This window comes from Dermacentor variabilis, chromosome 2 (assembly GCF_050947875.1).
Source record: "Dermacentor variabilis isolate Ectoservices chromosome 2, ASM5094787v1, whole genome shotgun sequence".
Classification (NCBI taxonomy): Eukaryota; Metazoa; Arthropoda; class Arachnida; order Ixodida; family Ixodidae; genus Dermacentor; species Dermacentor variabilis.
Window position 1 is genome coordinate 104004951 of NC_134569.1, and position 24365 is coordinate 104029315.

The 24365-nt window shown below is 43.0% G+C and overlaps 2 protein-coding genes across 5 annotated transcripts; one reads left to right on the plus strand and one right to left on the minus strand.

The window, feature by feature from the left end:
* Positions 1-30: 30 nt before the first annotated feature.
* On the plus strand, positions 31-17927 carry LOC142572438 (transmembrane protein 126). 2 transcript variants are annotated; one of them, XM_075681556.1, is made up of 3 exons: positions 31-311; positions 2757-3231; positions 17813-17927. In XM_075681556.1, exons 1-3 carry the CDS (start codon positions 133-135, stop codon positions 17873-17875), a joined length of 717 nt encoding a protein of 238 aa, XP_075537671.1. In that variant the 5' UTR covers positions 31-132; the 3' UTR covers positions 17876-17927. The 2 variants fall into 2 exon arrangements, with proteins under 2 accessions (XP_075537671.1, XP_075537672.1); XM_075681557.1 differs by lacking the exon at positions 17813-17927 and having other exon boundaries at positions 2757-3605.
* LOC142572439 (nuclear protein AMMECR1) lies at positions 11219-23402 on the minus strand. Of its 3 annotated transcripts, XM_075681560.1 has the most exons (6): positions 23123-23402; positions 20847-20957; positions 20332-20446; positions 18771-18861; positions 17919-18004; positions 13614-13781 (listed from the first exon to the last, which is right to left on the minus strand). In XM_075681560.1, exons 1-6 carry the CDS (start codon positions 23341-23343, stop codon positions 13758-13760), a joined length of 648 nt encoding a protein of 215 aa, XP_075537675.1. In that variant the 5' UTR covers positions 23344-23402; the 3' UTR covers positions 13614-13757. The 3 variants fall into 3 exon arrangements, with proteins under 3 accessions (XP_075537673.1, XP_075537675.1, XP_075537674.1); XM_075681558.1 differs by lacking the exon at positions 17919-18004 and having other exon boundaries at positions 11219-13781; XM_075681559.1 differs by lacking the exons at positions 13614-13781; positions 17919-18004 and adding an exon at positions 16449-17011.
* Positions 23403-24365: the final 963 nt, after the last annotated feature.

Consider the following 24365-nt stretch of genomic DNA (forward strand, 5'->3'; position numbering starts at 1 on the left):
TTCTCTACATCGGCTAACAATGATTCATAAACATGGCGGCGCCCAGTGCAAACTAAACCAGTGTGTTAATGGTGTTACGAAAGTTCACAAGAACTAAAATTGCGTCTGAGTTGCCTTAGCAGTATTTTTAGAATGTCGCAATCTGTGAAGAAAACATGCGACACACTGAGTCCCCTGACTGACCGTTCAACGGGTGTGGTAACTTTCACATCACGAAGTAATGCTCCACCGAACGCCGTGTTGCTGACCAAGGAAGCGGCGCTGCAGCATCAGTGGGAACTTTTCTCTCAGTGGAAACCAACACGTGATGTGTGAGCATGAGTACTTCTATTTCTCCGTGTGTTGACGCATCCATGAGTATTACTAATAAAAAAGAAGCTGTGCAGAAAAGTTCGGTGGTGTTATGACATGCTCTGTAACTCGTATCATTGCCATTTTCTGTTAGTATTTTTATAATTTGTGTTTGTCTCATATACGCACCATGCATGTGGGATTGGCTAAGAATCGGGTAGATGAAGCAAAATGATAATAGAAATTAAATGTCGTTTGCAAACTTCTAGCATTGCTGAAGAGTAAAAGCCGTGGGTACGGCTAAGTTGCATGCATGTATAATAGGCATAAAAGTACGCGCGCGGGGGAGGTCTAAGTAGCTAGCGTATGACAAAATTAAGAACACAAACCAAACTTACGAACTGAAATGTATGAAAAACGAGGGCGGAAAAGATATTGTGCACAAATCATCGACAATGTAAGCGAAACGACGAACGCTTCAAGAAGGCTCAAGGAAGGGTCGATGCTGCACTTGAAGACATATATTTGTTATAGTGAGGACATTTAGCTAGCGTTTGTTGTTCATTGCGTAATTTCGGCGCTTTTGTTCCAACCTTCGAACGCCAGCCTCCGACCACGAAAACGAACGAAAAAGCCCAAGAAGGCTATTAGCTTTAAGATGAACAGAATAATCAGTCCGCTTTGTTATTTTTGTGGGAAATATGAGATTCTAGAAATGAATGAATCGTTCTTTTCGAACCTGTAGCCATATTAAATGCGAAGCATTTCTTGGCGAACATTTTCCACTTTGACAGCATCTACTTATCTTGCCGCCTACGTCTTGGTACTCTCATGGTCGTTTCGTTAACTCGGCATGCTACAAAATTGGCGTGGTATGACAAGAGTGTATGACAAGGTCATTATGGATGTCATGACATGCGTGTCACATAGGTCATGAAACAGCCGCCTACGTCTGAGTGCTCTCATGGTCTTTTCATTAACTTGGTAGGCTCCCCGCACACTGCTTCGCATAATATCGGTTCCCACAGGGCGTGGGACCTGCCGGCTTTTTCAGTAATGAGTGAATTTAGAACATTTCTTCTTAACATGACGTGTTTTATTTCAAAGGAAAAGGACCCCTCTCGAAAGCTTGGCCTCGTCTCTTCTGGCGTCCTTTCGTTTGGTGCGATCCTCTAGCTTTTAACCACATTTTTGTGAATTCCGCTATAATTAGTGATTATTAGAAGGGGCAATGAAGGTCAAAGTTTGGTATTTCCTTTTTTCGCACGAGAATCCCGCGCCGGTACATCGCATATTTCAGTTTCTCTTTTTGTTGTTGTTGTTGTTGTATTTGGGTTGTGTCATCTCAGTAAAAGTTCCAGAAACCTGCCATGTTCAGTCTTTGGCTCCATTAGACAACAATTTAGTCCACTTTTGCCGATAAACAAATAACTAGGACCCAGCAGACGCCGTCGAAATCCGTGACGTCACGTCTAGCTATTGCGGCAACTTTAAGGCAGCGTCGCCACCTTTTCCTTTCCGTGCCTTCTTTGATTTGCCAAGCCTCTACTCGCGATAAAAGTGTTTTTCACATTGTAGAAGGGTAGTTCTTTAGTGCAGGTGAAACATAGGTAGTTTTCTCTTTAGTGTACCTTTAAAGTCTGTGCAGTTAAAGTCCCTATAGTAATTAGATTCATTTTCTTATAGTTACAAAGATTGATAGTATATTTTGGAACCATCCTACCACCCGATTCCTTGCTAATCGCCCATGCACCATATTACGGTCAGGAACAACTGATAAGGAAATCTTGGGTCGTGGCGCAAACATCCCCATGGCTGAACCTGAGTCAAGGCTCTAAAAGAAAGTATAAATAACAGGGATTGTCAACTCCACGCAAAGCATTAAATTCTCTTGTTTGATCATGAATCATGGCATGTGGCTTTTCTATTTTATCACCATTAAAATAACTCTTATTAATTGCGTCGACTCGGGCGCCGCAGGGTACTGCAGGTTTTTACCTTGAGATGTTTTTGGCATGATTTTGCACTCAGAATAATTACCATGGGTTACCTTTAGTTTGTGTGCAGCAGTGGCTGGTTGCATTGCAAGAATTAGATTTTAATGTAATTAATTTTATTAACAATGACCAGCTGACACAGATATTTAGATAGCTATGGCTAAAGAATTGTCAGCATGCTTAAATCTTTTGCTTCCTTTTTACGCACTTTTTTAAAAAGTCACCTCAATCAAAAGGTGAAAGCGTTGGTGCTTTAAATACACTCATTAATCTTTCATATTTATATGCAATGAATGTCGGATCTTTTGTACGCACAGGTGCTTGTGTAGCGTGCCAGCTGCAGCTTTGTGTGTGCACACTACTAGCAACTAGTATAAAAGAGCAGTGGAATTCAAGTGAATCTACAGTACCGGCACAGTTCAAGATTGATCCTTATTAGCCTTTTTCTTTTTTTACTTTGTCCATCAGGTGGCCTGTCACATACGGCGCTGCAATATCTGGAATTGCAGCAGCATTTGGCGGCATTGTGCTGAATGCCATATTCAGGAAGCATTATGTGTTGCGAAGTATTGGCCTAGCAGCCACAACTTTACCCAACTTCGCCATTCCTGGCGTGCTCGCATACATTGGAAGCACTCAAGCAATGCACAACATCATTGTTATGGACACTCAGTGTGTTGTATGCACACAGACAAAAGCTACGGCATTGCAGCTAGGTTTCGGAGCCATCTACCCATGCATCATGGCTCCACTGTCTTGCCTGACCATTGCTGCACGCTCATTTACTTATCCAGTGCCCCCCTTCAGAACACACTACAAGGACATCCTCGCCGACATTTACAGAACCTTCAGGAAGCACAGGATTACGCTGGCTGGCTTAGCAGCCCTTCAGTGCATTGTTGCCTTTGGCCTGATCCACATGCAGATGGATTCCATGATCAAGGTGCAGAGGAAGCTTGCGGAACTGTGAGCTCTGCTCATGATCCCAATGTAGTTTTCTATTTTTCAGTGAACACAACTGCTCATTGCAATGAAAGAATGTAGATATATGTAAGGACGTGTGTTTGTGCAAATAAGTTGATGCAAGCGCAATGCTGATTGCCAACAAACGGAATGCTCGTCAGCTGCGTAATGGCTCTTTATTTACTGTGTACAAGATGCTTCTCACCATCAGCAATTCTGTAATATTGTGCAGCTGTGTGTTTAATCAAAAATATTAAATAATGTACCTAAAGACAGCGATTTTTGCATTATGCCTTGACAGCCAGTGCTAAACAACAATGCTTAGAAGAATAAAATTATGTTGCAGCATTGTTACTCTGTAGTTCTATTAAAGGCTTCTCTGTACGTGCCCATCTTTGGAAGATGAACACACAGATGTAAGTTTTGGCAATTTCTAGAACATGCCCGAAAGGTTCCACTGCAGTCACTATTAGCCTGGAGAAACAGAACAATGCAGCACTGATTGGCATTTAGCTCTTCCATGAAAGTATAGCGAAGGCTACAAAAAAAGAGAGCTTCTGTATACACCACCTTAGCTGTGTGTTTGACGATGACACAAAATGCCGACTTGCTGCTGGAATTTGAATACTAGCACGACAGCTTGCTCAACAGACTGATCTAATCACACCATGTTCCAAGTGCATGAACATAGGTTATGCAGATGCCAGGATGCCTGCAGTTTTCTCCAACCTTGTGCCGTGCCAAAGCTTCAACACAATCTTGACTATCGCGCTTAGGCTCACTATATTCAGTTTTGCCTGTAGATTATACATGGATGGTGTTTTGGAGCACTTTGGTGGAAGAACCAGTAAAACAAAGGTTTCACAATTGTTGCCTTTATGGTGATGGCAGTGAAAAGAGCTGAGGGATGCATCTGCTTATAAGCAAACAAATGGGTGATCACATAAGGTATCTATGCCAGGGATCAGGGATCATCTGCAATGTTGCTAGCAAGCCTTTTCTTTTACACCTCTAGTGAGCTGCAAAGTTTCCTACCACCACGGTTTGCATTTAAAGGCTGTTGGGTAATTATTATATTTATTCAAATATGGATTGACCTTTTTTCTTTCCCTGAAGATGTTACCCAAAACAAGCAGTCAACCTATATTCATGACCAAAGAATTTTGACCTGTATTTGTGAGCAAAGCTAGCAGAAGTACTGAGCTAATAAGTTACTCTTTCAAATCCACCGTATAGCCAGTCTGGCGATTATCCAATGCACACTCGATGCGCAGAGGACAGCTGCAAGGCATCCGATGAGGGTACAGCTTGTGGCATGGACTAGCAAGGTTTAGTAGCCGAGCTTACAGTAAATAAATGTGTGTCATGTTCTGAAGCTTTTCATTTTTCTAGAGATATATTGGTCAAACTACATCAAAAAAAATTTTTCTATTGCTCGGCAATCCAATATATAGGGGTCAGCCAATATTTGTGCTAGACCTATTTCCAAGTAAATACGGCAATCCCTTTGCAGCAATGGTTCATGAGAGGCCTATTCTTACAGCAGGTGGGCTTAAACAGTCACTTTTCAAAAGGATAAGTCTTGTCACTGTTAAAGATGTGGCATCATGGCAACATTCTCATCTGGCATACTCCTGCCACAGCGGGTACTTCCCTTTAAAGAAGCAACAGCATAAGAGAAGTCGATGCATCTTCGCCAGTTATTTGCAGATTTAGTAGCACTTGCCTATTTCTTCCCAAAAGAAATGCTACCACATTTTAATTACATGCTTATTTTGTTTAGTTTGCAAAATAGTTTAAAGTGTAAACTTTTGTATATATGAACCTAGTTGTTGTGCAGTGTCTCTAAAGTAAAACTTCATGGCCTAGCATGTTGGACATACTTGCACCCTTGAGGGCTATACCCCTCACAGGTCCGAGCAAAGCCGAACGTATACTGCAAAGCATCCACTGGGTTCAACTTAACATCTTTTTTAAAGTAGCAGAGGCACACGGCTTCCTACCAAGTGCCAAGTACTCGCATCATACTGGAAGCGTGCTCACATATGCACCTCCTTGGGTACCTTCCATTACATTTTTATGTGCTTCGTGTATGCAATTGCACCAAGTTTCCTTAGCGTCTATACTTAGTGTTACTTCCCTTCCAGTCTGTGCAAAGCCCAACCAATATACGCTTGCTATTTTTTGCCGAGGCATGGAGACATGTCCTCTTAGAGTCTGTGCATGATGAAAGGCAACATTTTGTTTAGTGGAGAGGGGCAGTGGGTGGGCACCGCTTATTTTCAGTGCAGCATCTGCATTCTTCACTAGGCAGTGACTGCAGTGCATACGTGCATTGCAGGGCTGATGTGAAAACCATAAAATAGCTAAGGGCACTCATGTTCAAGCCCTGCTGACCTACATTGTGGAGACATTTTCAAGAGTCTGTCCATTGCATCTTAACAAAAAAAAAAAAGGAAGACACAGGTAGGACTACATTGTACACAAAAAGGCACTTCTTTTGCATCTAACCACCTTGTTAAAACACCGGAGAGTCCAAGACAGAGTTGCTTCTTGCCTTGTGCAGACAAGAATACACACATCAAGAGAATCCGTCATTTTATTAATACTGGCACATCCTAATCGTTCACATTACTTCAAGCTTGGCATGCTATGTCTGAACTATGAAACTGTAAGCATCTTTTTAACTTGTTCCAGCAAAGTGTGCTGCATACAGGCTCCAAGACTGTACAGAACTTCAGACCAATTTATGAATGGAGATCGCACAATGATACAATGTTCGCACAGAGAAGCAACATAGTGGGGGCCCCTCTTCGCACGATAACATTCCCATTTCTATCGAAACAAAAGTTCATCGAGCGGAACAGTGTCAAGCACAGATAACATGCGTCACATTTGGCCTCATCTTCCGATTGCTACTCAAACCAGCTTAGTCTGAAATAGATTTATTTGGCCATTGACGACGTCTTATTTCTCGGTGAAGGCATGAGTAAGCCACCAAACAATGCACACCATTGGGGACTGCACCAACAAAATCTATCGCATTGTTACCATGCCTTAGCAGCTTTCTCACGCACTCCCGTAGTTCTTCTCTTGAATGTGAGTAAAGCCATGCAAGTTAACCCTGTCAATACAAGGCCAAATGTGTTCTTAATCACAGCAGAGAACGTAAAAAGACAAATAAACTCGTGTTCAATGGCCAAAATTAAAGTACACATAGTTTCAAGTAACATGTACTAAAGCTTGCACTAGCTATTTGCATGTTGCTGACTAAGCACCAGAGACTGCTTTCTCCCTTGAATTAGAGTAAGAAAAAGAAAATTCAACAATTGCAATACTCCCTAATGCAAATTTTGAGCGCAGCTGATAAGGCATTTTGAATTCGCAATATATTTCAGCAAAGAATTTGATTCTGAACAAGAGTCCTCTTGGTGGTGGCGCTGTGCCTCTGCTCTGGCCAGCTCATTTAACAGCAGACAAAGCATTTCCACTGGTTGCATTGCTCATTGTTCAGAAAGAAAGCGTTAACACAGGGAACGCGTCGCCCGCACAGAGTGCATTCTCCAACGGCGGCAGCGCAGGCAAAGTAGCACATATGCAGTGGGTCTAAAGCCTACAGCACCACCATTTCCATATATGGTGTCAGTGGGCATACTCGCCGTGTGCTTGGTCGCCGCCGTGAAGCACGTTTCATGCAGCACTCCCTTCCCCCTCACTCTTTTGCCATATTTTCCTCCTCCGCTGCCCACTGGTGCTCCCTGTTCGCTCTTTCATCTTTTGCTATGCTTGTTCATTCAGTTAAACCAAGGGATGCCAACACTCAATGCAGGAATAAGCGCCGATGAGCTGCGCTCTAAAAACGAAGATGATTTCCGTCAAGTTTCCAAATACTGTCAATACACACAGCTAAGGAAAGTACTCATGTGCAAACAATCCCGTAGGTAGATCTTTTTACACAGCAAGAAATGCACCTCATGGAAGAGGCCCCCATCCCCACTTTCTAGAACCTTTCAGTTTCAACTAACCTGCACAACAATCCCACTAACCACAAATTAAATGGAACAGACATTTGAAGTCGCCGGCACGTGCACATTTCAACATATGTGTGCTATCCTCTGAATCTGCTCTTCACACCTCTTTACAATTGTTAGAGATGACCTATTATCAATGAACATTGAATAATACATGCATGTGTGTGTGTGTGTGTGTATATATATATATATATAAATGTATATATATGTAGCATGCCTTCCCATTGCCAGAGAGCAGCAACACGAACTGGTGCATCACTCAAATTACCTACAAGTGGGGAAAAAATAAAGCACTGTTATACAGATGTGCATGCTTGACATTATCAGTTCATTCTTTGCAGTCAAGTTTTTTTTCATGTCGGTTTTGTATTTTCCATTTTTTTTTGTCATTTTACTTACAGTAGAAAAAAAATAGGCGGAGGCAATGTCACTGCAAACAATTTCGAAATATTGTGCACTTGCAGAGACACCCTTTCCTAAGTTAGAAAAGCCAGCAGTGCCCCGCAAGGCTACACGGCCTGCAACCACGTTTCTCGCCTATCCACAAGCACACGTGCAAAAAAAGAAAAAAAAAAGCACTGATAATCAGTTGTTTACTTGCGAAGTCAGAAAGGTCATGCTGCCATCTTCAGGCAGCTGACGAAGTGCCGAAGATAATAAGCAGTTGCAAGTAAATGTACCCAAAGTCACACAGGAAAAAATTCACAGTCGCAGTTTTATAAAGCAGCCTTGGTTGAATTATACAGGAAAAAGACAGCAACTGCCCCAATTTGTATCATGGGATTCAGGCAGATTAACTTATCCATACATGAATGTTACTGCAGAGCACAAAAATTATATCAGTATTTAAACCCATAAGTTGCACCATTCATTAATCTTCCTGTAAAGACATTAAAGACAAACATTAAACCAGTCTAAACCATTAAAACTAAACCTTCCGCAGACGCCTCTCAACATTGGCTTTGTGCAAAGTCGTGGCTTTATTGCAGAGAAAATCGCACCCAAGGAGGTCACCTCTCACAAGGTTAAGTTCTGCAGATTGCTACTGCCAGCTTCGAGTCCCGTGGCTGCATAGATGATGAATTTGTTGTCCTCTAGCGCAAAGGACAAGTATGGCCAAAGAGCGCCAGTGCACAGATGAGGCACCACAAAATTTTCAAACAGCAGCATTGGCAAATCCTGCAGGACAAGCTAACAAAACTAGCCAAACTCAATTTTTTTTTCAAGCTGAAAGAAAATGTATATATTTCATATTTGGGAACTATTAGTTGTCAATCTAAAAGGGGACATTGTATGTCGCCAGGAGGTGGTGTTTTCTTCCCTCCCATTTTTCGCTTGGATCACTCCTTTGCTTGCTAATGCTGTGATCTTGGTAAAGATGAAACTTCAGACATTTCAGAGCACCAATCTTATATCATACTGACTCAGCTTAATGTTTGGCTTTACCATCCCGAGGCTTCCCTCATATGTACCGGTTCCTTCAGCCTTGCAGTGTGGGAGGTTTCAAGCGGCAGAGGGTATGAAAGGAGGTAGTTGCCCCTAACGACAGGACACAACAGTAGAGAAGTCGTGGCTTCTCCTGTCCCGTCTGCCGTCGTCCTCCGACACTGCTAGTAGGCAAAAGGCTAACTGGCAATGGGTAGAACCACATTTGAAGTCCTCTTCCCAAAAGCAATGCAACATATAAACACTGCTACACTTATCGTTGAACAAAATATTTTAAAATGCTATCAAGACACCCAACAACCTCTATTGTTAACATTTTGTCTTTAACCAGCCTGGCAAATGCAGTTCGTAAAGTTCAGAACTGTATGTCACTGAAAGACAAAGATATGACCAAGAACTTTCTTTCATACATGAGTGATTCAGGAAGTGCTCAAAGACCCATCATTCTTTTTGGATTAATATAGCAGCTTTCTTGTTATGCGATGAAGATGCGGTGTTCAGAACCGGCCTTCGAACATAGTGTCATAGTCCAACACAAACTAGTGTGGCGTCACGCTAGCCTATTCAGCAGCAATAGCAAGCACAGTTCAGCATTAAAGGAACTCTCAAGAGAAATAAGTTAGATTGGAAGATTACAGTCCCAATATGCCAAATGGGTGTCTAATTATGATCCAACACATGGTTAACCACGAAGCAGAAAAACTAGAAACGATGGTGGAGACCCTAGCGTGAAGTTCCCGCAGCAGCTCCTTGCTACCTCGCCGACTGACAGCTTCTGCTCAGGGGTAATATTTTTTTCTTTGCCAGTGAATAAAGCTGACATCGCATTCGAAAGGAAAGCAAGGAATACATTTAGGCCGGGATAGTGCAGTGTCTTATTCAATGCTGTTCCGTTTCGTGATTTGCCAGTGGTCAGAGCAATGCTCGACATATCACAAGGACTGGCCGGTCGAGAACGGTGGATGATCAGAAAGGAATAGAATCGAGCGAAAGGAAGCCTTACATCATCCCTGCTATAATCATTCTCAAGAGCATTTCCAGTGTGTAGAACGGCTGTAATAAGCAGCATGAGTGTGAAATCAATGTCACAATGACAAAAGTGCCATGACTTGTGCATGTAATTCAATTAGGGAAGTTTGGGCTTCCTTTTCGACATCGTTAATCTACCTTTCTCCACCAAGAGAAATATGATCTCAGCTTTTAAACAGCGCACTTTCCCAGACTCAAAATCGTTTAGAGTTTTCCTTTAGTGTCCCTTCAAACAGCATAGCAGCAGTCGAGATGCCTACATAGCTACTGATGCAAACTAAACAAGGAACTAAGCAAAGGAAAATTGCATCTATTTCTAGCTTTTTTTTTTTTTCCACAACAGCCCGTACGTGCTGTTATACACATAGTCAATGTTGCTACAGGCAGCTCACACTGCACTCCTGAAATGAACGGAGCACAGTTGGCAGTGAGTCGCAGTTACTCTTTTGTCGTTTTAAGCTGCCACAGTGTGCAGAATGAAAGCACCGCAAGCATGAAAGTCCTAATTTCTAATTTTTTTTATGCTAAGAAGTGTGGAAAGGAAGTGAAAAATTTACAATAAAAGCCAACTGCGCTTGCAGTCTTCACACTAGCACACTTAACACAGAACATGCTATAGTATCACTGATTAGCAACTCGCAGTTTCAAGACAACTAAGCTATCACTCCCACAGAACTGTACTTTAAAGCCACTTAATTACTTAGCAAGACGTGACTTTGTCCATGTACTAAGGGGAAAACAACTCTATTAGTACTCAGTTCATGTAACTTCAGCAGTAGTATTATTCTATGGGGAAGAAAATGGCCGCCAAGACCTGTTCAGCAGATATCTAATTGAAATGTTGCTCTACAGGTCTTTAGGCCAAATATCCACAGCTGTGAGCACTCTGATACTGATGAAGTGTCTCCCCCAAAAGTCGACAACCCAGTAGAACATTAGTAAAAAAGACTTAATTCTAATGAAATTAGTTTTCATGGGATACTGCTGTCTGAACACCTTACGTAAAGGTTTTTAAAACCCATCTCACTTTCACAGGTGGCATGTGTACTTGTTACATGCATGTGTGAATGCTAGCGTCCAAGGCCCTTCCCCCCCCAGTCAACCCACCTCCGGTTACATGTCACACCTTGAAAACCTCATGAAAAAGCACTTGAGACACTTACAAAAAATAATTATGGCTTGTGTATGTTCACAATCTGGCAGTGTGATTTTCAACATCTCCTCGCAAGTGCAACCAACATGAAGGAAGTTCATGTGATGAAGACCCCTCGTTAGAACGCGACTGTTACCACAAAGGGGGCTAGAGTACAGTGGAGTGCACTGCAATGTGCTACCCAGAATACACCACAGCCTTATGCCACATTATAAAGGGGGTCCATCATAAGCTATGCTAAGTACTGAAAGGGCTGAAAGTGCACTCGGAATTATATTTCCTTTTCTTTCTACCGCATAGTGGCAAAATTCATGCCAACCAATAAGGGGACCCAGAGTTCCCCAAGGCATTTATCCCAAACTCAGCATAGAAAATCTGCAGTTGGAGTGCCTTTTTTTTTCATGCCACTTAAGCACGACAGAAATAGACCAGAAATTAAAATTCAATGCCAGTGCTTTACAGCAGATTCCAGGCACTGACATATTCAAACAGCTCTTTATGGAAGGCTGCTATAAACAAAGCAAAACAAAGCAAACTGCAGATTGCTCACTTGCCAGAAAAATTCCGGAACCAAGTACAACTGCAGACTCTGCTGAATGACAGTAGGCAAGAGATATTTTGTGCCCAGAGAAAGATGCCAATGACAACACAACATGAAGTGGGAAAAGGGGGAGAGAAACAAGCAGAGAAATGGAGCAAGCATTTAAACTTTAGCAGCACCAAAGCTGGAATATGTTACCACAGCTTCCAAAAACAGCATTGATCAACACCGACACCAGGCAACTCAAATTTCTCTTCAAACAGTGCCGCCTGATCACAAGCAGCTCAGGCGAGTACCATGTGCATGACTGACAAGATTCCCACGTCATATATGCCCAGATTAAAACTTCCATGTAATTTCATTCAACAGCCTAACTTGCCTCATGCACAACAAAAAGAAATAATGAGGACAGTGTGGCCAACAATAAGGATGAAATATCTGGAAGATGGGAGCAGGAGAAATGGAGCCTCACCAGTAACATGTAAAATAAGTGTGCACACACACATACACACAAAAGAAAGGACCATTCTTCCTTGTAGCACAAGATGCCTTCCACATGACAACACAGCATCGCACCTTGCCTCTTCACCGAGACATCAAACACCACTGGCTTCTTGAAATGCCTGTCTAAGCAAGTGCATGATCCAGAGATATCAGTGGAAGGGTGAATGGAGGCTGGAAAAGCATTACAAGATTACCGCTACATCTTAACTAAAAACAGACTGTTCAGTAAAACAGGCACAGAACAAGACGCAAGTGTACTTTTTAGGATGTGTAGCTGCTGCAGAAGAACAAAGTACAATCTGATCAGCACTTCAGCTGCACGGCACCATGCAGCCAGCTTGGTCCAGGCAAATGTCATATGTCCATATTAGGACACAGAAAAAAAAAAGCATTCACACTTTTATATAAGTTGACGCTTGATGAGAATGGTGACAGAGAAGCATACATCACATTGACTGTTTCAACACAGTATTCACAAGAAGGAATTACTGGAACGCAAACAGCTGTCCCCTCTCTTTCGAAGGCCTGAGACTGAAAGAAGGGCTTAGTGCAATGCAACACTTAACACCTGATCCTTGAACAGGAGAAGTAACAAACAAGCAAAACAAACAGCCTATGAGAAAAGTCGTAATTCACAATAGACAGAAGCTGGATGCACTGTTACCTCATTCTGTGCAGTGCAATACACTCCTTGAAGGCCACCTTGGCACCTTACTCACCAAATAATGGAGCTGCTACAACGCTGTAATGCAAAGCACGTCATTAATGCACTGAAAAATCCCATCTACCAGCTCAAACTTCCCAAGACATTGCACTACAGCAGCCTCTCTATACTTGCTCAACAGTTGCAAATACGTGAAAACACTGTAGACAACAAGCAAATGCCAAGTACGCAATTGCTTGTCAGTCACCAATGGCCTATCACAGCAACCCAGACAAACCTATACAGGCATCCGAAGAAACAATGGCAAACAAAAAGAGTGCCCCATTTCTCCATGTTGAGGAAGCGTGCAGTAACAAGGTACAGCTTGGGGCAAACAAGCCTGTCAGAATCCTCTCTTTCAGTCCTACACATAAATCTGTCTGTCCTGTGTCAAGGCCAGCCCAGCGTTGAGGCAGTGCACTACTTCCAACCATGTCGTGAGACACACACATGTACATACTACATACAACCAGGTCAGAGACAATGAATGCCTTGCAGGTAGTGTGCAAGACCATAAAAATCAGGGCCCATGCAAGTTCTAAGCAAAAGGCCTTTTCAGACACATGAAGACAAAACAGCCTCCCAGGTCTCCACAGCTGCCATCCATTGCCTCTCTGCCTGGACATGACCACTAGCGAGCAACCAACCCAATGCAAAACAACCTATATCAACAAGCAAGAAAACTAGCAGATGGGACAACACTGAGGGCAAAGAATAGCAGCTGCAGCACGGTGGTGTCATGGCAGCACCACAGGGTCGAAGCAACGGGGAGAAAGGGAAGGGGTAGCACTAGGCACAGTTGGCAGCAAACTTGAAAATGCAGGGGAGGGGATTCACAAGAAAGGGAGAAGGGCGCAGGAGAAGGCTGATGTGGCTTGGAGATAGGCTTCCGTGGAAGTGCAAAGTCGCCGTTAACTTGTCCAGGAGAAGAGAGGCTAAAGGCCCCACCACCGGGGCTAGCACTGGCGGTTCCTCCAAAAGTCCCGGTACTCCTGGTAGCTAATGGAGACCTTCTCACTCTGGTAGCGTGTCAGGTGGATTGACTTCCGCATGTCGTTGGAAATGGAGCCCTTGTAGCCACCCTTGCGCAGCAGAGAGTCTATTGTCTGCACATGGTCCCAGCCTGACAGGAAAGAAATGAACAAAACATGGTGCATTGCAACCTCAGCTTGGCGTGAACACTTACATGGACATCACACCTAAAAACATGTTGCACTATTTGCTGAAGGGGTGGTGCAGCACGTTTGGAACATGGTAAGAAAACGTTTGCATTTTGCAGACATTTCTGCCATGAACATGCAAGCCAAACATGATTCCATGCATACAGCAAAGAGCATAGACTCGCATAAATGATTCCTTGCTCTTTCCATTTGCGTTTGACACTCCCTATATTAGGTATGTCCCAACAATGAAATGACAGACCTGCCGAATAGCCCATAGGCACCAGTCATTGGGCGATTGTTCCACCTTGAGTTACCCCACACACTTTTGCACAACCCTATGCGTCTTGTGCACCTTGTCACCTTTTTTGTCGTTTTCCAGCACCTTTTACAAAAGGCAAGCTGAAACGATTACCATAAGTGCACCATGGAAAGAAAAAGAAAGGAGCAACAAACAGGTCATTGCTATCAGTTCCACCTTAACTGAGAGGGAATATTTTAAGGATCAATGAGAAAATTAAACATTGCACACTTCATACCTTCGTTATTATGATCTTTTCAAAAATTTCTGTGAGGATATGTTAATTGAAAGGTATTGCAATCCAGTGCATTCCGAGTTTTGATTAGTAGGTGCTGCAAGGACCATTTAAAGACCTCAGATATGCAGTCCTAGCTATTAAAGTCTTCTCGAGAACCAATTTCATCACAAAGCTACTGCACCTAGCATCTGAATGCAAACATGCTAAACACGATTCAGCTCCACCCAGTAGCTATCACATGTCCATTGCACGGAGTGAAAAATTGAAAAAAAAAAAAAAAAACCTCAATGTTCAGAGATGAGCCATGTAGGTACAACTAATCGTTGCCAATACAGTAAACTTCCGTTAATTCGACTACAGTTAATTCAGCACCAGGACCTCATGTTGGCCAGGTCCTGGCCAACACCCATAAATTTCTATGGGACCAAACCTTTTATTTCGATTCTGAAGTTCACCTTTGCCAGATAATTTGAATTTGGCTACTCATCATGCAGGCATTCCTCCCCTATGGTGACCTCAGTGGCTACATCAATAGCGGCAGCGTCCATCTTGGCAGTGGTTAGGGCACAAGGAATCCGTTGAACATGTCTCATCGCCCTTTGAAAACTCTTACTTTCGGTCGGCTAAGAAAAGATATAAAGTAAAAATGGTGGCTCATAATGGATTATTACAGTATTTACTCGATTCTAATGTACACTTTTTTTCCCTCAGGAAAGTCTGTCCGAATATTGCTTGGGCAGCGCTATCCGGTACAAAACCAAAACCACAGTCACAGCATTCGTATGCTTTACCATTACCACGCAATGACGTTGTATTATGGCAAAGTTGACTTTCTAATGTGGTGTGGTGAAGTTAACTTTAGGAAACCGGATGCTATTGTGCAACACATATTAGACCCTCGCCAATTTTTCTTACTATGAAATCAAATGCATGTTAAATTTCTAATTCGTTTAGGAGCTTTAATGTCATTTCTACATTAGTTTTCTACTTTGGACACAAGGAAGCTGGCACGCATTTGATTCAGGGGGGTGTTGGAATTAGGCGAATATTGCCAAATGACTCGGCGGTGCGTTTTGGAATTTTTTCTGCATCTTGCTTAATTTGACATGCCGGGTAATTCAACCAATTTCATTGGTCCCATCAGGGTCGAATTAATGGAAGTATGCGGTACAAATATACAGTAGAACCTCATTGACACGATGCCATTACGTACAATGATTTCCCGTTGCCACCACTTCTGATTGAGAATACAAGAAATGACCCAATAGAGTTAAGCTTATTTCTTACCGGTTCATTTGTTCCCAGGAAACACAATTTTTCGGCACCAAAGTTCAGTAAATCGCAAAAATGCGATCGCATGTTACGTTCTCTGGTCCTAGATCCAATGTTAAAAAAGAAGACATGCAGGGCGCTCACAATCGAGAACATCACATATAGCTGCCCGCCATGGCAGCTTCACTGCATTACTTGCCCGTCCATTCCACGTGAAAACGTCAGTGCGCACTCAGTTTCTTATTCTGGTGCCAGCAAATCTCCTGGGTCATCGAGTGCCTTATTCACAGCTATTGCCACCAAACCTATTGCGATAAGCATCTTCACTTATCTGTTTTACAGCACGTTGGGCGTACTGTCGTGGGTAGCGTTAAGGAGTTGTATTCTGCAATGATCCACTTCGGTTATGCTATCGCCTTGGACATGCCTTGGTCATCAGGTGCACGCTGATTAACTGGTTAAGCAAAATAGGATGAGCTGATTGAGCATCAGTCATCCAATTTTGCTTAGCCAGCCAATCAGCGTGCGCCTGACAGCGGTGCTATCGCAGAGGCACCACTGTTGCTGAAAGTATTTGTCACAGAATACTTCCCCTGCATGCTTTTAATAGGCAATAATCCAAACGCACCACCATTTCCTGCTGCAAGCGGCGCGATGTGAGCGTCATGTTTCGCTTCAGTCGTATCCGACATCGGCCACCAGCTCGATTTTGTTTCAGTTTCCCGTCGCAGTCTTAAAAGGACAGGGCAGGCCCTATTCAGCAAGATTTTAAACTGTATAACGAAGACAGCATGTGAACAGAAACATAGACGCACACACAAGGCACATACTTCCAACTACCTTTATTTCATGAAGGCAGGGAATTTATAAGGTTCTACACAATAGAAAAACAAGGAACAATCGCAAAGAAATCGTGCACGAGACAATACGAGAAGCCCTATACTTCCCATTACCATGTACTTTTGGGCATATTGTGGTGCACTCTTTTCAGCAACTAATAGAGATACTGACTACACGTTTGTACCATTTTGTTCAGTACTTTGTCTTCTATCTACCGAACCAAAAGTACACCAGTATGCAGGAAAGTTAATTATTAACAATGTTTTTATTCCATACATTCCATACGAATTTTTGTACATTTTCCTATCATCAAACAAAAACTATTCATTGTACAGCCTTAATTTTGGTTGTGTATTTTGCCATATAACCATTCAGTATGTGCACAAAAATCAGTGTGCTGTCGTGTCATACTGAAAATCATGGTACCAACATAATGAAAAAACTTGTTTTGAGCAAACTGAATTTAAAGTAAACAATAACTTCAATCCCACGTTTTTCACCCTGCCAACATTTTTTGACCCAGTTTAGAATGAAGTGTGGCACTGGAAAAGATGCAGAAACCAATTTACAATCATATTGAGAATAAAAAACATTTTTCCATAATTTTTTGTTACCCTGTCTCCTGGAAACACTACACAATAGAAAAAAATGACAAAACCTACGTGTCTCGGGCTGGTGAAGCCCCACCAGCTTGATGCGCATCAGCGTCTCGCGCACAACACCTCGCGTTATATAAACGACAACTACAGTTGAGTCAGTCCAATTTTTTAGTGACTTTGGATTATACGTTTACTTGGTTAGTACGTCTTTTCTCAACTTTCTTTTTCTTCCCCAGAATGTATGAACGAGGTTATACTGTATCTTGTATGGTACATTTTTGCAGCGAAGTTCACACATGGCCATCATATTAGTCACACAAATGCTAACCTGTAAAGTGAGTAGCAATCAACTATATTTTATTGCTTCCACCATTTTGCCTCATAAAATACAAATCATGCAATGGCCATCACAGTACTAGACGAAAATCAAGCCCCTATCTTCTCAAGCGCAATAGAAAAAATTCGGGCAGAATCCATCTTAGTATGACTGCCGCCATTAATGCGATTAGCATTCAAGCAATGTAGCAACACTATTGCTGCCGTCGAAATGCATCATGTATGAGGCATGTTGCAGCAGAGCTTCTTTTTAGTGCTTCCCTCTGGGCATGTTACACCATTTAGCGTGGCTGCCACAAAGCCTGCATGTGGCGTGTGAATGAATATGTATGACACAGGTTCGATCTTGCCCAGCACTAAAGATATTTAAAAGATAAATTTTTTTTTTTTCTTTTCGTTCAAGCACAGCACATACCCAGGGACCCAAGTTGTCGTCGAAGAGGTTCACTGGAGGGGGCTCATATCCAGTAACATAAGAAGGCATGAAAGAGGTCCACTGAAGAGTGGCACGTACCCAGCAACCCAAGTTGGTCCAACAGTTGGTTTCAAACCTGGTTCCCTCAGCACAGCGGCCTGATGCTCTACCCGTTAGACCATGGACTACCCAGTGACCCAAGTTCGAGTGAAAGAGGTTAGATATGGATGGAACATACCAAGAACTGCATGAAGGTCCCATAACATGCTAATCGCATTAAAAGCCTTTCCGTGCTTTTATCTAGGAGCCACCCACAACTGCACTGCTGAAGAAAAGACAGGTCTCATGAAAGATGTGAATTTTAACTGCATTTCTGTGACACTGGACATGAATATTCAGCAAAACAGCTCTAAATAGCAAACCCTACAAAGCTAACTGGTGCCTGCACATGAACCAGCTAATTCTACAAACATCACAATAACAGCAAAGCTATAAATGACACACTAATAGTTTCAGAGCATCTTACGGGGATCAAACATGAACATGAAAACACCCTCAAAGCTAAACTTAGTATATGTGGCTTTGCCTGAGTAAGTTCATTCTTTACGTGAACTGTACTTACAGATGTATGCCTCACCCCGAGTGCATGCACTCGGCGCATGACTGGCCAGTAGATGCTCCGATCTCAAACCAGCATAGCTATTTCGATGCACAGAGAGTTCCAGCTAGCTTGGGCCCAGTGCACACAGGTTTAATAAAGCTTCAAGCCTGCTAGGTGAAGAGATTACAGCATGCCTTGGTGTCAAGGAAAGGCCACAACAAATGTTTAGTGTAATGATTCTCAATGCCTCTGCCACACTTGACGACCATTTCCTTGCACTTAGCACAAGACTGTAACAAAGTGATGATGAAGTCGTCATACAGAAAGTCACTTCATGGAGACTAGCTTACCTTGCTCAGGGGCTACTTCGGGAAGGTAAGTGGCAGTGCGTTTTGAGCCTTTCTCAGTCAAAAACTCTATTCTGATACCGTGAATACCAATCTGCAAGAGAACCACAAGGTTTGTGCAACTACACACACAACAAAATGCTGCAACACACTGAAAATCTTTGTGTCCAAAAATTAGGCAGTGCAAAGTTTTGCACTGCCATATCAACACAAGCCAACTGCCACTTATGGTGCGTACAGTCCAACTGGGTACTTAACAATCCCAGATAAAGCAAATCATTCTCTTTCTCAAACGTGGGAAGCTTACTGACTGATACTCTTGCAAAATAACTTTCTCATAATTAACTGGACACTGGATATGTCAAACCTGGGGCCTTTACTGCCAGGCAAGGGATCTCCTTGCCCAATGCATCGGGGGTGCACTTTACATGGTGGATGTGCTGCGCTGGTGCCGTGTTGACACAAGGGAGGTGGACTGGAGCTGGGGAACTGTCGAATCTCACATTGCTGTCAAATTTGCAATCTTGTCGGCTATGATTGGCCCACGGGGCTGCTCTTACTGGCTCAAAATGCTGCAATTACTGAATCTGGCGATACGGCATAATTTGACAACATCCAGAATAACACTCCAGGTCTACACAATTTTGCAAATCGAGAACACCATTCTGGCAGCGAGGAACTCTTCTCCCCTGTTCGTACATAACAAACACATCACAAAAGTTTGTTTCAGTTCCTTACAGGAGAGTTTGGGAATAATGAATTACCCAATATATTGAACTATTTTTGTGCATAAGTCTGTTTGTTATAGGTGGGCTCGACCGTACACCCCTACAGATGATGCATAGTGACAACAGTACATACACCTATACAGATAGGAACCAGATATTCATCTAGTTATGCTCTACATTGAGTACAGCTACTACTAATATAGCATGGAAATACAGCAAGGATATTTCTGTCGTTTTGTACACTAGCACAATAAGAAAACACTAGCAGTACTAAGAGCTGCCCTACCATTCCGTTGATCAATTGAAGCAAACATTTTGTCATTATGGTACGCAAGAAAAAAAAAATTATGGGGTTTTACGTGCCAAAACCACTTTCTGATTATGAGGCACGCCGTAGTGGAGGACTCCGGAAATATTGACCACCTGGGGTTCTTTAACGTGCACCTAAATCTAAGGTACGCAAGAAAACAAGCCTTCCAGCAGAGTAGTGAAACGATGTTACGCATACAGGCGCTCTTCTTAAGAGAACTTTTTTAGATCAAAAACAATCAATGTAATAAAAAGAATGCATGTGCATTGCTTAGCAAGACCACAAAAGGCCTAACGTCTTAGGTTCATCGAGATAACTTTCGGTTTTGTAAATTACTGAGCGCACATGCTTTTCTAAAAGCCATGTAGCTGCCAAAGCCTTAACGGTTGGAATACGCATTGCTGATGCAGATCTCATAATATAATGCACCTTCAATTCTTGTATGTATCCAAAATAACATAGATAAACAGCTGTTAACAGAATGAATACAGGAAGCCACAAAGAGAACACACACATGACAACCTACCTCCCAGTCCATGTAGTCATTGCCGTCTTCGAAGTGCCGAAGAATGGAAACAGAGACGTGGAGTTTGTTGAATTCGTCCCTTGTGATTGGGCTGAAGCGGCTATCCTTGAATGCACTGACACATCCATCACAAGCAGTAGAACCAAGAGAAAAACAAAAGTAGGCAAATAATGACTCACAAATATCTATAACAAATCACAAAAAATGTCTACCCCCCCCCACGCACACACGCACATATATATAAAAGGCAATGGTTTTACAGAGAGGGCCTTTTGGCTTAGCTGAAGCTTTGTCTCACTGCATGCACCTAGTCTAAAGCTCTAAGCAATAACTTAAATAACTTAATTGCTAAAGTTGAGCAGGTGGAGAGCAGGTTCCACTAGGCAGCATTCCCCTTAGACAGTGCAGGCATCAATACACAAACTAGTGTGCCATGATAAACTGCTATGCCAATGCAAAGCTGTTTACACACTAAAAACAACAAAATTTAAAGTAAAAAGAACTCTACAACCCACCTGGTGACGGCGTACTCCCTCAGACCTGAGTGCAAGTGCATCGCATTGAAGGTACCAATGCAGCCTCTCAGCCTCTTGTCTTTACCGATGTTCCAAGTCACAAATAGCGGGCTTTGAAGGGGGAAAGAGAGTCCCAGATTGTTCAATTACACAAATAAGGGAGGGGGAGGGGAATCAGAAAGAACATCCCCTACACAAGGGCAAATAAACGAAACTAATGCCCTCGTAATTTTGGTTTGGCCTCTCAGATTTGAAAGTGACCATTCTGCCAGCAACTGGCATCAATGCCCTCCAAGTGGGAACCTTTCGCATACATGCTTCACAAGAAACCTTGTGAGCAACATATATGCACGTTTAGGTTGCATGAACAGGTGCAGATTATAAGAGAATGATGTGCTCCAAATCAACAACTCTTAAAACCTGCTACAAAAGAACAAAACATGCAACCCACATATTGCTTTGTGCGAGTATTTAAGCTTGCTAACTTGTGGTCATGAGACGCATCGGTACTTCTTTAGCATCAGTGATATGTCTTGCCCAGTATGGACATTTCTAAATGCTGGCTTTACAAATGCAATTGTGCATGCATCGTTTGTAATTAAGTAGCCATAGACAGGTGCCGCCAGCACAATGGTGCAACATAAGCAAAAGTAAGGGAACAGACATGCAAATGTTAGCATGTACTCCCTCACAAAAGAAAATGCCGGCTGCTAGCAGAATAGGTGCATGCATTTTTTTAGGTGACACAGTGACCATGTCACAAAGCATTAACAGCTGACCTTACATGAAAAAGCTGTAAGGAAAGAAATTCATGGGCTCAGTGAGGCTTGGTTATCACTTTTGGCTGCAACAATTCAAGAAACCATAGCAACTACGTTGCAAGCCAGTTACAACCATGTGTGGTAACCCAAGTGAAAGAACCCACAAATGTAAATTGTTACAAAATGTTCGCTTTTTTCCTGCACAATTTTTCGGGGATGTGGGGGGCATGAACATACTAATCTGGGACAAGAGTACAGATAGGTGTCTGTGTTCATGTTTAGATGGCCAGTCAGGCATGAAGATGACATCTGAGAAAGAAACAAAAGAAGTGGCAGCAGTGTGAATTCTGCGTCCATCTGCAACAATGCTTCGTCCTATGGGTAGGGCATTTTAGCATGAAATGTACTATGGTTCTGCTTGGCAAAAGTATTAACTGCAGTTGTGTTATCGGCTGTCTAAGGCGTTTTCACGGTACTTAGTGACAAACAGCCGAGTACTATCGTAACCTAACGTTTTGCAGTACCTCGCACTTGGACGACACCATGCGTTTACAAAGGTGCACTTCCGTGGCAGTGAATCGGATACATGAAGAAACGCTAATCTGTATTCCCGCATTATGCACGATGCTTGCTCTTCGAGGTTCATAGAACTGAAAAAAAAAAAAAAATATGGACGAACCGAGGTCTAAAGCCTTGTGAAAGGCGAAACCATTTGACAAGCCAGACTATCGCATAAAAAATAAAGCGTTAATTGCTTACGGGCTTTATCACAGCGCGGTTGCGTGATTTCACCCTCACTCGGTTCAATCGATCGCGGGTGAACAATCAACTACCTCTACTGTCAGGTCTCAAAACGCTAGCATATGCGGATGTGTTTTCTTCGAAGCAGGGCCATTAGGAAACACGACAAGGTGGTATTTCGGGAGCCTAGCAACACGAAGGGCGAGGACCTTTGCTTTGCAGACAGCCAACAGAACCAATAAAACAAAAAAGCATGGTAGGACGTGAGCGTACCAAGGCTATGTTGCGACATGAAGCACAACCAGGCTTCTCATCGACTTAATAGTTCGGCTCACTTCTGCCACCTTTATGCCCCAGTTTCCCTAACAATGAAAAATGTGATGGCTCATACTCCGCGAACCTAAATTTAAGCCTACGACCTGACAAATTGGATATAATCGGAAAAAATAGACAAAAAAACCACGAGCTACTTCAATGAAAACTCGTGGTGCGAACTGCTAGCGACCAACTTTTGCTGTGGTAATGTGATGAGGAAGTCATAAGAGGGGGGCAAAAAGATGTTAAAGCTTTGTTTCACAAGCAAGTCGCTACGAAACAGCTGGTGGCGAGAGTAATGCCTTTGTTTGGAGGTAAAATCAGCTGACAACTGTGTTACCTGGCCCACGCAAGCTCGTGGCTTAGCGCATTGGGAACGGATTTATAACGATGAGGAGAGCCAGAGACGGCATTATTACGGATAAACACACGCTCAGGACACAAAGGAAACATACTCACTAGCATTCGTTTGGGAAATTGGGCGGCTTGGGCGGCTCGTACTGATTGAGATGGCAGTAAAGCACATCGAAGCAAAAGAAACACATTTCTACACAGACTACCATGCCATTCTTGTAGTGGCTGGGGTGGAAGTGATTCGGATGCACAATTGTCCCATTACAACATGGGGATGAATTGTTATTCATCTTTTGCTTCTTGGCTCCACAACAGCCAGCCGCCATGGCTTCGCCCTAAACTTCACCGCTCGTCTGCTGAGAGGCGCTGGCTACGGAAGCGTGTGGCCTCGGCTACAACTGCTTTTTGCTTGGTAGCAATCACGTGAACCTTGGGCGGCTTTCTATTGGTCGAGAGTTTGGCTGTCAGCTGTGACGGCTAAAAAGCATCCCCACATGCATTGCCAGCTGCCCGCATACGTCGGCACGCAGGCACGATTTTCGTGCAAGGAGCGCGAAGCGTTCGTTCAGCCAGTTGGTTGGGTGTCCAATGTCTTGTAGACTTCAGGCGCACTTTGTCGCGAAGCCCGGCCGTATTACGTGCGCGCCAAAAAGTTCGAAGAAATCGCTGGAGGCAGCGTCTGCTGCGGCTGAGTCACGTGGCGTGATGGATGATCACTAAAAATCATTTTCCCATTTACATGATTTTAAATACGGGGTGAATTATACGCAGCCAGCATCGGTTGCCGCGTGAAAGAGTTCGCTGCTGCGGTTTTACCAAGGTCATCTGGCCCTTTGCGTTAATTTCCCGCGACTTCGCTGGGGGGCTTCGGATAACATCACTTTCGCGAACGGTGCTGAGTCACACGAAATCTCGCGAAAGTGACAATAGTATCCCCGAAAATGATAGCTCCAGAATACTCCTTGTGGGTGTCGCCCTGCATCTTTCTCATTTTCATTAAGGCAGTGGCGTAGCCGGAAATTTCGTTCGGGGCGGGGGGCTCACATATTGCAGCTCGGCCTCCTCCTTAATAGGAAGCTTTAGCTCGGGTGCTCGTATCTAAATACATATAAAAGGAGAATTCGTTTTTCTCGGCAACCAATGCACCAAATTTGACGAAGTTTGTTGCATTTAAAAGAAAAACTTAAATTCGAGTGACTGTTGGTTTCGAATTTCTCATTTAGATTGTCAATTCTTTATTAAAAATTGACCAAAATCGCCAACTTGCAGAAAACGAAACTATCAAGTTTAAAACTGTAACTCAGTAATGAAAAATGATATCATGATTCTGTGAATTGCACCTAATAGT